Source organism: Aphanomyces astaci (genome assembly GCF_000520075.1).
Source record: "Aphanomyces astaci strain APO3 unplaced genomic scaffold supercont1.189, whole genome shotgun sequence".
NCBI lineage: Eukaryota > Oomycota > Saprolegniomycetes > Saprolegniales > Verrucalvaceae > Aphanomyces > Aphanomyces astaci.
In genome coordinates, this window is record NW_009798452.1 from 1 (window position 1) to 16,077 (window position 16,077).

At 48.3% G+C, this 16,077-nt stretch overlaps 5 protein-coding genes and 1 non-coding gene across 8 annotated transcripts; 4 read left to right on the forward strand and 2 right to left on the reverse strand.

Moving 5' to 3' along the window:
• Positions 1-491: 491 nt before the first annotated feature.
• On the forward strand, positions 492-1,494 carry H257_18629 (hypothetical protein; the record flags this gene model as incomplete). Its single annotated transcript, XM_009847723.1, has 1 exon — positions 492-1,494. The coding sequence occupies one exon, from the start codon at positions 492-494 to the stop codon at positions 1,314-1,316; it is 825 nt and encodes a 274-aa protein (XP_009846025.1). The 3' UTR covers positions 1,317-1,494.
• Positions 1,495-2,657: 1,163 nt separating this feature from the next.
• On the forward strand, positions 2,658-3,784 carry H257_18630 (hypothetical protein). The gene has a single exon (XM_009847724.1). The coding sequence runs from the start codon at positions 2,728-2,730 to the stop codon at positions 3,547-3,549; it is 822 nt and encodes a 273-aa protein (XP_009846026.1). The 5' UTR covers positions 2,658-2,727; the 3' UTR covers positions 3,550-3,784.
• Positions 3,785-4,490: 706 nt separating this feature from the next.
• On the reverse strand, positions 4,491-5,566 carry H257_18631 (hypothetical protein; the record flags this gene model as incomplete). Its single annotated transcript, XM_009847725.1, has 2 exons — positions 4,491-4,556; positions 5,411-5,566. The coding sequence occupies 2 exons, from the start codon at positions 5,564-5,566 to the stop codon at positions 4,491-4,493; spliced, it is 222 nt and encodes a 73-aa protein (XP_009846027.1).
• Positions 5,567-6,843: 1,277 nt separating this feature from the next.
• H257_18632 (hypothetical protein) lies at positions 6,844-9,883 on the forward strand. 3 transcript variants are annotated; one of them, XM_009847726.1, is made up of 10 exons: positions 6,844-7,028; positions 7,088-7,297; positions 7,367-7,463; positions 7,514-7,556; positions 7,642-7,739; positions 7,867-8,001; positions 8,061-8,554; positions 8,633-8,830; positions 9,521-9,640; positions 9,693-9,883. In XM_009847726.1, exons 1-10 carry the CDS (start codon positions 6,939-6,941, stop codon positions 9,792-9,794), a joined length of 1,587 nt encoding a protein of 528 aa, XP_009846028.1. In that variant the 5' UTR covers positions 6,844-6,938; the 3' UTR covers positions 9,795-9,883. The 3 variants fall into 3 exon arrangements, with proteins under 3 accessions (XP_009846028.1, XP_009846030.1, XP_009846029.1); XM_009847728.1 differs by having other exon boundaries at positions 7,367-7,556; XM_009847727.1 differs by lacking the exons at positions 9,521-9,640; positions 9,693-9,883 and adding an exon at positions 8,884-9,084.
• Positions 9,884-9,991: 108 nt separating this feature from the next.
• On the reverse strand, positions 9,992-10,072 carry H257_18633. The gene has a single exon. It is a non-coding gene; the product is annotated as a tRNA-Ser (tRNA).
• A 1,514-nt stretch (positions 10,073-11,586) lies between these two features.
• Positions 11,587-15,019, forward strand: H257_18634 (TKL protein kinase; the record flags this gene model as incomplete). The annotated part of the gene is made up of 10 exons (XM_009847729.1): positions 11,587-11,831; positions 11,888-11,953; positions 12,013-12,081; positions 12,148-12,210; positions 12,262-12,327; positions 12,395-12,463; positions 12,609-12,677; positions 12,796-13,106; positions 13,755-14,136; positions 14,254-15,019. The coding sequence occupies 10 exons, from the start codon at positions 11,587-11,589 to the stop codon at positions 14,918-14,920; spliced, it is 2,007 nt and encodes a 668-aa protein (XP_009846031.1). The 3' UTR covers positions 14,921-15,019.
• Positions 15,020-16,077: the final 1,058 nt, after the last annotated feature.

The window sequence follows — 16,077 nt, forward strand, 5'->3', positions numbered from 1 at the left end:
CCATCAATTCTGGATCGGAAGAGGAGTTAGCGTAAAGTTACCGGTACAGTGCATCTCACTTGCCTATGATCAAATTGATGAGCCCCTGGATCATATACTAGTATATACGAAGCGGTGCATTTAACAATGTTCCCAACGACCAGTACCGGTACTGTATTTGAACTGGTGTGGCTAAGCGCTGGGTTAAGTAACGTGGAGCGTGGAGGTCTGTAGTTGCAGTCACGATTTGTAGCCATTGAAGCGTTTAAATGCAGATGTTATAACTTGTACTGATAAATAATCGAACATGAAAATGTAGTAAGTATGTATACTACGAAGTATTGTATAATCAGTGCATGACATATTCGGCTGAACTTCAAGAAATTCGTGGACCACCTCAGCTCTACGCTTGATACTGATCTCGTGTCAGCAATCCATGATGGTCACGGCCCATGTAGTCCCTGCAGTTTGCCCCGCCAGTTTGGTCATTTTCACATTTCCCCCCTTCCACCATGTTCACCACATTGAAAGCGTTGACCATTCTCGCTGTCGTCACGATGGCGGCCGCCTCTGGCGATGTCATTGGCGACACCGAAGCTATATGTGGCACCGATCAATCTCTGGCGTCGGTGGCCCTAAAGGACTCCGAGACGACAAAGTATCAATTGGCGCAAGCCGTTGCCCGCCTCAAGATCAGCGGGGGGTGGTGCACCGCCTGGTTGTGGGGATCAGAAGGCCATTTGGTGACCAATAACCACTGCATTGGGTCCGCCGCCGACGCTGCCACGGCCATCGCCGAGTTCGGCGCCGAATGTGCAACGGCCACTGACCCTAACAACGGCATCAAGGGGGCATGCGTCGGCACCTACGTGTCCAACAGCTCGACGTTGATCATCACCGACCCCACGTTGGACTTTACGTTGGTCAAGCTGAACGTGAACCATGGCATCAACATTACCCAGTTCGGGTACTTGCAGGCCCGCGACTCAGCCGTGCACATGAACGACCCGATCTACATCACAGGGCACCCTGGTGCCAAACCCAAGCGCATCACATACTTGAGCGACGACGGAAAGTCCCCCCGCATCACCAACACGTCCACCTCGTCGCTGTGTGGGGAACAAGACACGTTGGCGTACAACGTCGACACGGAAGGGGGCTCGTCTGGCTCGCCTATACTTGGCGCTCTCGACAACAAGGTCGTGGCCCTGCACAACTGCGGGGGGTGCACTGCCACGGGGGGTGCCAACACGGGCAACAAGATCGAATTGATCATCAAGCTGTTGAAGTCCAAGAACTTGTTGCCCAAGGATGCTGTAGCCGGGGACCGCTGCTAAATGTAGTGGTTATTGTACTTCGTGATCGTAATTCGCGCAACGGGCACTGCGTTCCCACTTGTCGAACCTTGTTTGTTGACTCGAACTACTACCGGGTAGTAACGTTAGAGATGTAATGTGTAATGCCCGCTGGCACTTTATGAGTTGTACTCATGGTGGGTATATAACCTGACACCAGCATGATGGTTAATTGAGTTTGGATTATCATTTTTTAAGACATTCCTCCGCGAGGGCCGACACTAGAACCACATGTTATGGAACTGACACCAGCATGATGGGAAACTCTGGGAAAACATTCAAGAAATCTGGATACCGTTCAGCCAATACCGGTACTAAAACCGTTCAAGCAAATTTTCTTCCCGTAACCGGGACCTACCCCCGCGTACACATACTTCGAAGTGTATAATGCTAAATCCCCTAGTAGGAGTTGAGGTTGTCAGAGTACAAAAAGTATGCCTAATCTAACTAGAGTGTATTAGTTTTAACGGTTTTCAGTCTTGGTTGAACGATAACTTATTATCCAGATTTATTGAACGTTTTTCAGGGTTTGTCCAGCATGATGTATTGGACTACGGTAGAAAGTGTGTGGTGGAGAGTGACTTGCCGATGTGCGCTATAGATTGCAGTGTTGTCATTGAAAAATGCTTATACACTACTGTACAGTAACAGGTAGAATGAATGAAGACGAAACCATTGGGTAATGTACCTACCTACTGTACCTACCTACGGTACATTCTTAGGTTTTCCATCCGATATGTAACTGGCCGCCTTTTGGGCCGGTGAGGGATTCCTTGAGTGTAATTACATCCTATTCCTACACAATACCCATCCATACTGCCACAATTCATAGTACCGTTTGGGTGTGGGGAATCAATCCCCAAAACCCGAGTAGTGTAGCAGCCCCGTTAGGCATTAGCAGGAACAAATTCCGCAAGACTCAGTGTGAGGGCCTAAATTCCAACACGACAGTGTTTGGTGGCAATTACAGAATTGCTACGACGGTGTTTGGTGGCAATTACAGAATTGCTCAGTTGATTTGGCCGGTGTCGTAGCCCAACGAATGGTGCTTGGGCATCGTTACACACGTCGTGGCCTTTTCATGAAATAATATCGACGTTTCGGTGATGTCTCGTGGCCTCTATCGATATGTTTGTATGTGTCGGGGGACCATTTTAATAAAAGTACAAAAGATCATTAGTATGCGATATGTGGTGTACTGTAGGAGCACACCGATTGAGCCAACACTATTGGCCAGAATCCGACTCCGCTTCATCCACTTGGATCATCCGCAATCACGCAACATATTGGCCCTCCATGCAATTTACTGCATGTCTGATTCTCAGCCCCTCAGCCCCTCTCGAGCTCATTTTCAAATTTACTTGCTAGTCGTTTGCATCCATCCCCCTCGACCATGTACTCCGTGTTGAAGACTCTCACCATCATTGCCGTCGCTGCGATCGCGTCGGCCGACATCGTTCCCGAGGGGACGGAATCGATCTGCGGGACTGACCAGGCCAAACCCGCCGTGGCCCTCAAGGACGTCGAAGCCAAGAAGTATCAACTGGGCCAAGCCGTTGCCCGCCTCAGGATGACTGGGGGATGGTGCACCGCCTGGTTGTGGGGTTCGGAAGGCCACTTGGTGACCAACAACCACTGTGTGGGCACCCAAGCTAGTGCGTCGGTCGTCATCGCCGAGTTCGGTGCCGAATGTGCCACGGCCACTGACCCCAACAACAACGTCAAGGGTGCGTGCGTCGGTACTTACGTGTCCAACAGCTCGACGTTGATCATCACCGAGCCGTCGTTGGACTTCACGCTGCTCAAGTTGAACGTGAACCCTGGCATCAACATCACCAAGTTCGGGTACTTGCAGGCCCGCGAGTCGGCCGTGCCGCTCGACGACCCCATTTACATTGTCGGTCACCCTGGCGCCCGCCCCAAGCACATCACGTATGTGAGCGACGACGGCAAGGCCCCCCGTATCACCAACACGTCCACGGCTTCGCTGTGCGGGGAACAAGACACGTTGGCGTACAACGTCGACACAATTGGTGGCAACTCTGGGTCGCCCATCGTTGGCGCCCTTGACAACAAGGTCGTGGCCCTGCACAACTGCGGGGGGTGCACTGCCACGGGGGGTGCCAACACGGGCAACAAGATCGAATCGATCATCAAGCTGTTGAAGTCCAAGAACTTGTTGCCCAAGGATGCTGTGGCCGGTGACCGTTGCTAAATGTTGTAGTCGGTAGTGTTTTGCCAACAACCAGTTAATCATTGTGTTTGCGTACTGCCGTAGCCGGTCTAACGTTGACGTGAAAGTTGTTCGACGAGGTTTGCATTCTGTCGCTCCATGCACTACTGTACTACAATCAATGACTTAGTACTGTAGTGCTGTACTGCTATAGTAATACTATAGTAGAACATTGTTGACTACTAGTATTACTAATAGTACCAAGTACCGTTCCGTACACAATTACGACCCGTCGATTAGAAATACGCTGAAACTATATACGACTAGTATTGTGCAGTAGTAGTATATGTATTCGAGTCGCGCACCAAAATAGTGCTTTTTACTGCGGTCCTGTATATAAGTCTTAGTGTTTTTGTGTCCTAACGTTTATTAATACCACTTCCTACCAAAACCCAACAAGTTCTACCATCCTTGTATTGTCGATTTTCTTCAAATTTCCCAATTTTGCATGGTTTGTTCAATCGAGCACAAATAGAGCCGAGACATCTGATTGGCCAATATCCACTGCGCCCTTTCCAGTAGAAACTCGAAAATGGATTGTAGCCAATCAGCGACAAGTTATTTTGGAATGACCAATGGGAGAGATTGGTGCTGGATTCGCTCGGCGAGATGAACGGGGTCCGGAAATTCATTTCGAATCTCCAATAATTCAGCAGTTATTCGTATCCCCCGAAATACGTCGTGAAAATATTCGGTATTTGCGGCACAGGATCCAACGACGACAATATAAGTACTGTACAGTATTACTTCGAAGTAATACATACATTTTAGTACTACCGGTAGTACTGACGATGTACAACTCCGGAGTAACGTTACTGTTTGTACTTTTTTCTGCTACTGGGGTAGTTATTATGAGCACCAGGACCCCGTAGCTATTTAGTCCGCGTAGATATTGTGTACGGTGCGTAGAACAAAAGGCACGTTCACTGATGGTCGCTGAGCGGCACGGACGGCAGGCACGTAAGCCCGCTTTCTATGCAGTACCCGAACTAAGTTTTGATGCCGGAGTTCACGTTCAGAAATCAGTGGGTAACGTGCGCTTTCTGGGGTCAGATTGTTTTCATCTGAAAAGCTGCTTAGTTCCTAGTGAAGGCAATTGATCAACAGCGTTGACGTCGGAATGTCGATGTTTTCCTTGACGTAAGCTAATACCGTTAGTACATACACTACATATTACAGCCTGCCTGAAGGGGACGCGTTGGTGCAGCCAGATCAAGTCGACACCAAAGCCAAGCCGGGCAAGGAGGCAAACCTGCGAAAGTCTCCTCCAAGAAAGGCAAAGAGGCCTTCCGCCTTCTGTCACTTTGGCCGTGGCGAACCCAGCGTTAGATTCCGACGCAGCGAATGTGCCGGCCGTCGCAAAGGCTGTTGCTACCATAGAACGTTCGAAATAGGGCCGACAAGATGTTGCTTGTGTGCGAAAAGTGGACAGTGGCGCAAGTGTTGATGACTGAGTGTTTGGGGCATCAGTCAGCAGCGGAGGTGAGGGGACTTAGAGCGATCCTTGTGATTGACTACGAAGCTAACAGGTTGTGAAGCTACATTTCATACTTGGCAAAGTACTATAGCGTTCCCAGGGCCTGGTTTGAATGAATCATAGTATTCGCCATGTCAACGCCGCGGTACATCAAATCGCCCAAATTTGTGCGCATGGGTCGGCAAAATTGGAGAGTGAATAGCTTGAGTAAGTGAGTAAGTCCGTGTACCTATCATTAATCCTACAGGGACCTTTTGCACATCGACATGCGTTTGAAACGACTTCTGAGTGTCAAGACGTGGGAACACACACCAAAACCAAGCAAAATAGATACCAGTCATATTGTTAATGCTTGATGATGATGACTTCTTGTCGATCGCCTTGAAAGCAGAGGAGATCGGTGGTTTGGTCGTGCTTGTCGACGAGGTCCGACTTGTTTCTTGAGATCCCAAAGAACTGCTTGACTTTCTGTGACGCTTTGACGACGTGGGTCGAGCCGTGGTTGGGCGCGTGGGGAGGCATTGTGGGAGTTTGGGATGAAATTTGACACTGAGAACTCGTGCACACCAACCAGCACATCCTGTCGCATCTCAAAGTTTATCACACCGGCAACCAAAGGTTCCACAACTACATGTATTATAGGAATGTTGGTTTAAAGCCAGCGAAATCCTTCTAATTAGGATGATATTTGTCCCAATTAGATTAAAAGTACGATTCGTTCTGAATTAAAGTCGGCGTGTCGGACTGGGCCAATGAGAACTACGAACGCCAGATTCGACACCCAAGCTTCACATGCGACGAGGGCGAAGTCCGCTGAAGTGCGGTGCTATTCGACCCTCCTTCACATGATAAAATGCACTTGAAACAATTTGGTTCTATACCAGCTATACTAAATACAAATATAAATATACTTATAAATACAAGATATGATCGCTTAGATTGTTGACAAAATCGTACTTTACGCGTGCTTGCGCCAGTGTGGAATGAGACGAGTCAGGAAGCTCAAAATGTTTTTGACGAAACATTTCGCAGAGCCGCCGCGACTGACTTGGTGCTGGCTATGCCTCGTTCTGCTGGGTGTGTCATGCTGTTACAGTAGGTGGACGAAAAGGAACACTCTTCGGTGGAGCATTCTGCCAAGAGTGTCGATCATTTGACTGGAGTGTTTCAAGTCCTTTGATTGTATTGGGTGGTACAGTACTACTGTATTCCTCGGAAGTCCTGGCGACACATAGTGTGAAGCTTTGCGCAACTTGCAGTCAGTCACTTCAACAGAGCAAAGACACCACTGCATAATGATGGCCGGTTGCATGTCGTCGGGCTCGATTGTGCGGCGACACAATCCTAGTGTAAACTCATGTCTATGTTCCAGATCGTGCCTTTGAAAGAATGTTCGATGCATGTTGTACTGTACAGGGAATGACGTATTAAGCGCCCCCGTGGTACTTCGAATTGGCATTTCAATTGTGTATTGGGACAAACTACTTCGAAATTTCAATACTTTAATCAATACGAAATTTTAGTACCACGGGGGCGTTTAATACGTCATTCCCTGTAGTCAGCTGGTTGTTTTAGAATCCGTTACGTTAGTGTGTGGAACGCTGGAGGCTACTGTATGCTTGCAGCCGTGTCTAGGACTTGGTTGCCTGCATTTCGCGGAACGTGGTGGATTCATTGGCCCAACGAGCCGGTCACCATGTTCTGGTTGTCCATTGCGGCAAACTTGCGCATTGGGGCTAGTTAGTACCAATATGGCCCGATCGATCAACGTAAAGTTCGACAGTACTCCGTCCCTGATGAAGGTCGTTCGTGTCGGTTCGGAGGTCGCGAATCAAATCAAGCCAATCAGCGTCGTTTGAGTAGCCTCGTCCAATCCGATCGCTTCGGACTTCGGATGCACCAATCAGGTGCAAGGTCAACCTCACCAATCAAACCTGTCTGGGATTGGCAGAAGCAACATTCCCATCAGCCGCAGCAAACCATGGTACGTCGTCATGGCCCCGCCGCCGCCGCGGCGAACAACCAGGTTACATGTATATGTAGGGCAAGAAGAGCAAAGCGTTTATTAACAAGAAGGAAGCCCAGCACTTTCACGTTGTGCATCGCAGTCAGCGCGATCCATTGATCAACGATCCGTCCGCGTCGAAGTTTGTCCTGCTTTCGTCGAAGCCAGCCGTCGACGACTACGACTCAGACGACAGTGACCTCCCAGATCTTGTGCCTCAATCCGCCACCGCCCCACCCGCTGCCAAGGTTCGGCAGCTACGCAACCTCCTAGTCCGCACCAGCACCAAACTTATCCTATGGCATATATGCATGTAGGCCGTTCGATTCGGCAATGTGGTAGCCCACGACTTGGTCAATGAACTCGGCATGGTCAACGATGGTTACGACTACTCCAAGCACATGAAAGAAATGGGCAAGTTCCCTTCGCATGTCACTTGGTACATCTCATAATGGTGTTTATAGGTCAAGGTCACTTTTACTCTGCTGGCGGCACGTACGACGAAGGGTACGATTTATTCCCAGTCAAATGTATTTTGCAACAACATATATTCGATCGTGATGGCTGATGTGAGAGTTATGTATGTGACCAGCGCTGGCCTCTTGAACAAGCGCGTGGTGCTACCAGACGATGTCTTGGCGAGTGCCAACGAACACGACCGGATGTTGGACGCTATCACGTTGACCGAAGGTATATGTCAATCGATAGCATATATATATATGCCATGTATTCTGCAGCAGCAAACCTCACGTGGCTGGCCAAGGAATGGATGGCTGCTTCTCACCGATGTTTTTTGTGTGGTTGAAATCGTGTTTAGACGTCATGGATGAAGACTTGCGAGAAGCGTTGGTGAACGACGAAGCGTTCGAAGAGCTCACGGACGACTTTATGTTGCAAGCGGCGGAAGATTTACCGGTGGAACAAGGTGATGGCGCCGCGGCTGGTGGCGCAGGTGAGCCACCCATTTGCCCAAGTCCTGCGATATGATGTTGTTGACACGGGTATCGATAGATGGGTTTGATTACGATGCACATATTGCCAAGTTGATGGCGGCGGCGGAAGGCATTCCAAAGTACCGCGGACACTTGTCGGATGATGAAGACGAGTCCAGCGATGACGAAGAATTAGAACAAGAAGACAAGGATGAGGCGCAGCGAGCGCTGGACGACGCGTTTGATAAGCTCATGGCCGACGAGTACGACGACGAGCAGGTCGGAGAGCTCGAAGAAGACGACACACGCGGCAAACTTGTGTTGGAAGGCGCGCTGTTGGAGCAGATCGTGGACGATTACGTCAACATTCGACAGGAATTGATGGCGGATGAAGGCCGACTGGGCAATCCACTGCGCACGGGCAACCGCCTCAAGGACATTTTGGCCGAATGTGCCGAGACGGCGGAGGACGTCGCCGTGATGAAACCGACAGACCCCGTGCCCGCAATCGAACCTGCCGACTTGACCGACTTGTCGGCCAACCCGTACTTGGTACAACGGGTCGAGGACCAGGTGAGTTTTCATTGAAAACTCACGTGATGGGATCGAACTCGATTATAAACAAATGTAAAAAAAAACTCACGTGTCTAGTGGGATTGCGAGACGATTGTAAGCACGTACTCCAACTTGGACAACCATCCGACCATGATCCGGGAACCGTCCAAGACCAGCAAGAAGAAGACCAAAGCCCAGAAAATCGCCCTCTCGTCCACGATTGTGCTGTCGTCCAAGACGGGCATGCCGTTGAACATTGTGCCACTGACGGCCACAGCGCCGATTCAAGAAGAGGTACTGTCGTTTTACCCTAAAAATTTGGACTTTTTGTGCTGACAGTCCCCGAGGGTATCGAGGGAACTTCTGCTCGTATGTTGGGACTGGCTAGGTCAATTTCCTCGTTTGCTGAAGTATCGGATTCGCCTGAACATGTACTTAACATGCCCACTGCACTCCGGAATGACATATCTCTTACAATATGATTTGTTTTGGTCTGAATTTTACAAGAAATGCATCCATGAACCATAATAACTTGTGAAACACGATGTCCATTTTGAAATGATATTGCAATATTTTTATTATATTTCGATTGCAATATCCACAAGTGAAGCAGAAAATCAATTTAATTTTGCCTCTGTAATATAGTTATAATTTTTCAAGAGGGAGCTCTGGTTCCCTCGATGCCCTCGCGGACTATGAATCGATATATCGCCAAATCCATCGATCGATTGTTTTGTACTGCATTTTTTATATGTACAAAAGGGTCGTGTATTGGGATTCGAATCACACTAATTGTGAAGTCACACACGAATTTGACGTTGATGGTGGTTGGTTTCCTGCAATCTGATTGGCTAAATCCTTCTGCCGATGATTTCTTGTGTACATTATGGGTTTGGTCGATATATTCTCCCCATGTCACTCCAGTTAAAAAGAACAACACCACCATAGCGTTGTCCATAGTTTCCTGTGTTAACTTGTGACTAGGACGTGTCGGACGATGGCTCGGATGACAACCGGCGAAAGGCGCTGCAGTTAAGTCGGGGAAAGGGCGAAACGAAAGAGGACAAAAAGCTGCGCAAGACGTTGGCGAAAACGCACAAAAAGGTACCCTTTTGAACGTGATTTGAAACAACGGACTGACGACGGCGACTCGTAGGAACGACGGGAAGAAAAGAAGGAAGTCAAGTTGCTGTACAAGGACGAGAAATCGAGACAAACTCAAACGGCCGGCCCCAACCTGTCGGTGTTTCGCTATTAGAAATGCCTGCACTGACTGCCGTCTCTGTCATAACATAGTAAATAAATCCGCCCATGTTCAACATGAACGCCGTGTGTGATGATGTACAATAATGTATCGTGAAGGATCTCCACCATAATGCTTCATCGCAAGAATCCCACGTAGTACTACTTTGAATTATAGTATTGCTTTTTCAATGACCTTGCAAGGAAAAAGACCGACAGCTGTGAGATTTGAACTCACGAGGGTTTCCCCAATAGATTTCGAGTCTATCGCCTTAACCGCTCGGCCAAGCTGTCGTAATAATGATATTACTCAAAGTATTCTAAATTACATACCCCAACCGCGCGCAGGTGGACGATTTCTCGGGAACGATCGACGCATGGAGTTGACCTGAAACTGTAAGATGTAATGTACTCCACATGTGTAGGAAAGTAGTGCCTGCAAGCATTCTAACCTGCGTGGAGTGTACAGGACGAAAGCGAAGACGACGGAGGTCCAAATTTGTACTCTCTTGCACCTTCGCATTGGATGTGCCGCTATCTGTAGTTAGCTCCCACTGTGTAGGTTGCGATGTGCGCATGTGTCTTGTAGACGTTGGTATGCGTCCAATGCCACGTCGACCTTCCTATTAATATCATGTGTATTCATTCACCCACCAAGTTCCGCCATTTTGCAGAATAATTCCCTTATTAACTGTAATACAGTTCCACTGTTGTTTTGACCCGAAATACTGTTTCAATGTGGGAATTATTACATCCGGATGCACCTTTTCGCTAGTAGCCCTGTAACCTGGGACTCCGTCCTACCCCGGTAAGTACATACGATGCTAAATCTCCGGGGTTAACTGCATCGCTAGTGGTTAGCTATCGCTAACCACGGAGATGCACATAACCCCGAGTAAGAGGTGAGGTGGTCTGAGCATACAAAGTTCCTTATAAATCTCATTGAAACAGTATTTCGGGTCAAAACAGTGGAACTGTTTAAATGAGGGAATTGTACCATTTTGCATGCATTGAGTGACGATATTTTCTCGCACACTTGTGCACAAGTGGTGATGTCACGTTTATTTCTGATATACTTACTGTATTTTGAATGGGTAGCGAACGGATAGTAAAACTCCATAAATTGCATGTATAAATGTAACAAGTACAGGAATTAATTTCCACATCCTATCCGAGATGATGAGGCAAATACCCGTTGAACCCTGCAGCATGGAGCAACTACAGAACAACAAATGTGTCAAACGAGCGGTTTGGTGATAAAATTGACGAAAAGGAGGCCCAAGGTTTTTAGTGATCGCAATATTACAGTAATTCAATGCTGCCAGCTGATTTCCGCAAAGTTGGTGACATTTTCATTTTATATGTCTTCACAAAACCATTGCACATACTTTGAGTGAGATGCAACTTAACTAGAATTGTGTTTGAGAAATAAGTCCACACGCTAGCCACATATTATGTGTATTATTCATGATAAACGATGCATACAGTACTAACTGTACGTTTGTAATATCGTCACCCTATGTTGAAATAGTAGTCGGTCAATTGGAACAATCGTTTTAAATTCGGAATCAATCGGACGCTTACCTAATTACTTTGACTGTGGCGAATGCAATGAATACAAATTGTACTAAATAGGATAGTATGCCTGGTTCAGTGAATGTCCGGAATGATATCCTTAATCTTTGTAAGAGCTGGCATCAACAGCGACCAGATCAAGTGCATCACAGCTTCAACGACACCAGCGACAGACTGGCTCAACCCCCCACCTACCCACCCGCACATTATTATCTCTTCAACGAGCCTAGACGATGAGCGCCGCTCCATGCCTATATGGCTCCATGAACGCATCCCGCATCGTCGTGGCGGGACCTCTCTGCAAGGGCAATGTGTCCGATGTGTGCGTCGTCGACTCCAAGTGTGCCCTAGTGACCAAAAACATCTCGAGTGTCGGCATCGAAGGAACCATCACCATGACATACGTCAATGGCTACAAGACCGGATGGGACTCTGTCGACGCGATCGGCGATCTCTCAAACTTGTCCACCATTGGCCTGTACGTACGCCTTGCCCCTGTTGGTTCGTACTATGGCTCCCGTGTGTTGTCCGTAGATCGGTGGTCAACTTTACAAAGTTGAACATCGATGCCATCACTTTCAGCAGGACATTGCAATACTTGTACGGCCGCGATCAAGTCATAACACCATTATTTCCCCCCCTGACGTCCACTATTCTAGGTTGTTCGACAACATGTCCATCCCTGTGATTCCAGAAACGTTAAACTACACCGATCGCTTAGGCCACTTGTACGTACATACCCCCTCTATAGTATCCCCGCGACGAATGGCCCATTACGCTCCTTCCCTCGGTAGGCTGTTTATCGAAACCAACACGTCCAACATTCCCAAGACCTTACCCGTGAATCTCTTTGACTGGTACGCACATGACTTGCTCCCAACTGTTTGCGGTTCTAAACTGACGAATAGGACGTTCTTGTACCAGCCATTGAACACCGATACGTTGCCCAATATCCCGTATTCGGTCCAATACTTGTACACACAACCAGCCACTTCATAAATATTGGCCTGATGCCAAGGTTGACCTGGACAATCTTATTAGGGACTTGCACGGCAATGAAATCACCAATTTGACCTACCACAAGCTGGACTGGACCAACAAAACCCACGTGTACGTATGTACGATAGGGCTATAGCCTAGCCTAGCCTAGCTCATTGGCCAACCTGGCATAAGGTTAGCCTAGCCTACCTGACCGGCTAACCTGTCATGGGGCTAGCCTAGCCTAGCTCATCGGCTAACGTTCAATGTGTCTTAGGTTTTTGCACAAGAACAAGCTCCAGGAGATTTCAAACGTCAAGTTCAAGAAGGGCATGCTCAAATCCTTGTACGTATATATTGTAACGTTAGTATATATTTATATATTCTCTCCTGGTCGTCTTTGAATACAGTTTTATATTCCTCCATCAAAATCTAGTCGAATCTTCATAACGATATATACGTAGCGTCCTGTCAAATGCCAACATTTCGCACTTTGAACTCGACCTGAACTCGTTTGGGGCGCTCGACTCGCTCGGCCCGTTCCAAATTCTCAACCAATCGTTCTTTGATGCCCAAGAGTACGGCTTCAGGATGAACATCAGCAACATCACGCAAGATGCCCAGAAATGCGATGCTGTCAAGGGCGTCGTGACCGAACTCTGGTCGTTGCACGCTGCCATCAACAAGAAAACGTACTCCGTGTGCGTGGTTACCCCACCGCCTGCGGCCACGACGCTGTTGCCCACGCCAGCTCCAACTGTCGCGTCGTCGTCCAGTACGTTGTGGCTTTGGTGTACCTCTTCACCTTGTCCTGTTTGTTACCCCAAATTTGGACTGATTGGTCAAATCTATCGATAGTGACTTTTGCATGTATAAGTAAATGGTCCAGTGTCACACTACCGTATTGATTTTGCCTTATCGAGTTGTACCCAAATTGCTGTATGGTGACGATTTGGTGGTACCCAAGTCGCTTTATATTGGTAAAAAATATCCAACTATCTCGTTCTAGCCAATTAAACAAGTCAAAGTAGAAGAAGGAACCAATCCGAACGCATTGGAAAGAAATCAGACCAAGTTGTATATCCATTTCGATCAGATTTTCCTGACATTTTCGAGGGTACAGATCCATAAGGTATACGGTAGTTGATGGCACGCACGAATTCGATGTTAAAACTACTAGTAATTGGTCAAAGAGTGGATTTGATAGGCTACTTGACTAGTGATCTGTGTTTGATTGGTCGATCGATTATCGGCCGATTTGGTGCAACTCACTCGTATTCGATTGACTGTGAATGTTGACAATACATGCAGTACCACTAAGTGACACACATACTTCGAAGTATTTATTTACCACCATATTTTGCAAACTCAAGTGCAAAGTGCAGTTCGTCAAAAGTTCAAGTTTGACGTTGATTCGTTGTAGACACGGGACTCATTGTGGGCGTGGTGGCTATCGGGGTCGTCATTTTGGTGGCTGCCCTGTGCTTCTTCATCCGCCGTCGCAACCGCAAGTCCGACGCCGAGTTTGAATACCAACGCGAAGGCGGCAAGTCTGCGGGAGGCACGACGAGCACCCGTTTCATCACGGACAACACGGCCACGGGTATCGACATGTCGGAGCTGACGCTGTACCGTCTCAACCAGCAAGACGTGGTGCCGCAAAAGAAGATTGCATCTGGCGCGTACGCCCATGTCTTGTACGGCACGTACAAGGGCACGCCCGTGGCCATCAAGAAACTGCTCAGCTCTCGCGTGGGAGTGTCGGAAGTGCAGGGCTTGATTGACGAAATCAAGCTGCTCGCGAGGTACACTTACTACTTATTACCTTGTACACTTACTACTTATTACCTTGAACCAACCAACCACAACATATATATTTGTTGTGACGAGGTTGAGTACATAATACTCGTATTATCTTGTAGCTTTACGTCGCCGTATGTGGTCAAGCTGGTGGGGTGCTGCTGGGACCAGCCGTCCGACTTGGAGTGCGTGCTCGAGTACATGAACGCAGGCGACTTGCGGGACAACTTGATAGCGCGTACGGCAGTAGACTTTACCTGGAACGAAAAGATCCATGTGATTGCCGCGATCGTCGATGCGTTGGCGTATCTCCACTCGATGCCAGTGATCCACCGCGACCTCAAGAGCCGCAACGTCCTCCTGGACTCAGTCAAGTCGGCCAAGCTCACGGACTTTGGTGTGTCGAAAGAAGACACACAAGAGACCATGACCGTCGGCGTCGGCACATACCGGTGGATGGCGCCCGAGATCCTCCAGGTGAACCACTACTCGGTGGCTGCCGACATGTTTTCATTTGGGATGATCTTGTCCGAGCTCGACACGCACAACATCCCGTACGCTGACGTGACTAACCCCAAGAACGGCAAGCCCCTCGTGGACACGGCCATCATGAGCATGGTGATTGCAGGCACGATCAAGCCGACATTTTCGCACACCATGCCCGAGTGGGTGCGGGACATGGCCCAGCAGTGCATCGCCACAGACCCCGAAGACCGCCCCACGGCCATGATGCTGTCCAACGTCGTGCGCAAGCAGATCAAGCGAGAAGCGCATCAACTAGGAGTCTAGCGTTAACCGCAGTCGGTTGCATGTACTGTACCTGTGCTCAGTTGTCGATGTTTGTAGACGAGCTGGGGTAACCACCTCCCTCCTTTATGTAATAAGCTCTGCATTCTTAACGTTGGCGTGGTGCACCATTTGCGCATTCGCTACACGGGGGGATTTCCACTTTCGGGATTGCCACTTTGACTACCAGTATACATGTTGCCATAACCATCCCTCCGTTGTAGCTAACCACCAATGGTGCTAGCTAGCAACAAGGTGGAGGATACTCTGCTACTGTACCCCTGCATCTCCCATCATTCCCCTACGTAATTACAACCGGTATTATTGTCCTGCACATAACGGGCCCCGTCGGCGCGCCCTGTTACACCCCAGCCAACTTTGTCATGCTACAGTAACATCTTAAGACCTAACAGTGCTGCCTGGGACGACTTGAAGTACGTGTCTGTAGTATTGGAACTTGGGTTCACACGTACAGTTTTACGTGTGCGGATTGTCGACACCGGGAAGTGCGTGGACTGGGACGCATCTGGCAGCAGACCTACTGCTTTTGTCGCATAAGGCATCACGACACTTGGCTCAGATTTCAGATCATTCAACGCAATGTTTAGCATATTGATGGAACTAACTATAAAGGGTAAAATAAGTTTCCACAAGCACCAGGTTGATAAGATCCTTGTTTCAAGCTAAATACATTCAACTGCTCAGGCAAATACACGAAGTTTCCAAAGTCATGTTGTTTTACACAATCGATAACATCAAGGAAGCTGTAGTCGTCTTCAGTGTTGGAGGCATCATTTATATTCATCTCAATTGCATCAAGCAAGTACTCGTGGGAAACGAAGCCATTCATAGCACAAATCGGATTCTGGGCATTCGACACGATTTCGGTGAAGTTTAGATTAACCGAATAAAATGAATGGTTCAAGCGAGCTGACCTACCACGTAGTACAGTGTGTATCTGGTCGATTACAGTATCCGTTATTTTTAATTTCCCCCAGAACAGGGGTGGTACCCTGCTGTGGGGGAATTGGTCGTCCGCACTAATTAGGGTCTACGGTGTATACCAGTCTTGGATACACTTAACGTTACACTTACAGTTAAACCATTGCAGAATGTGTTGTCTGGACCCTACTGTACTGTTAACCCATTACAGAAAGTGA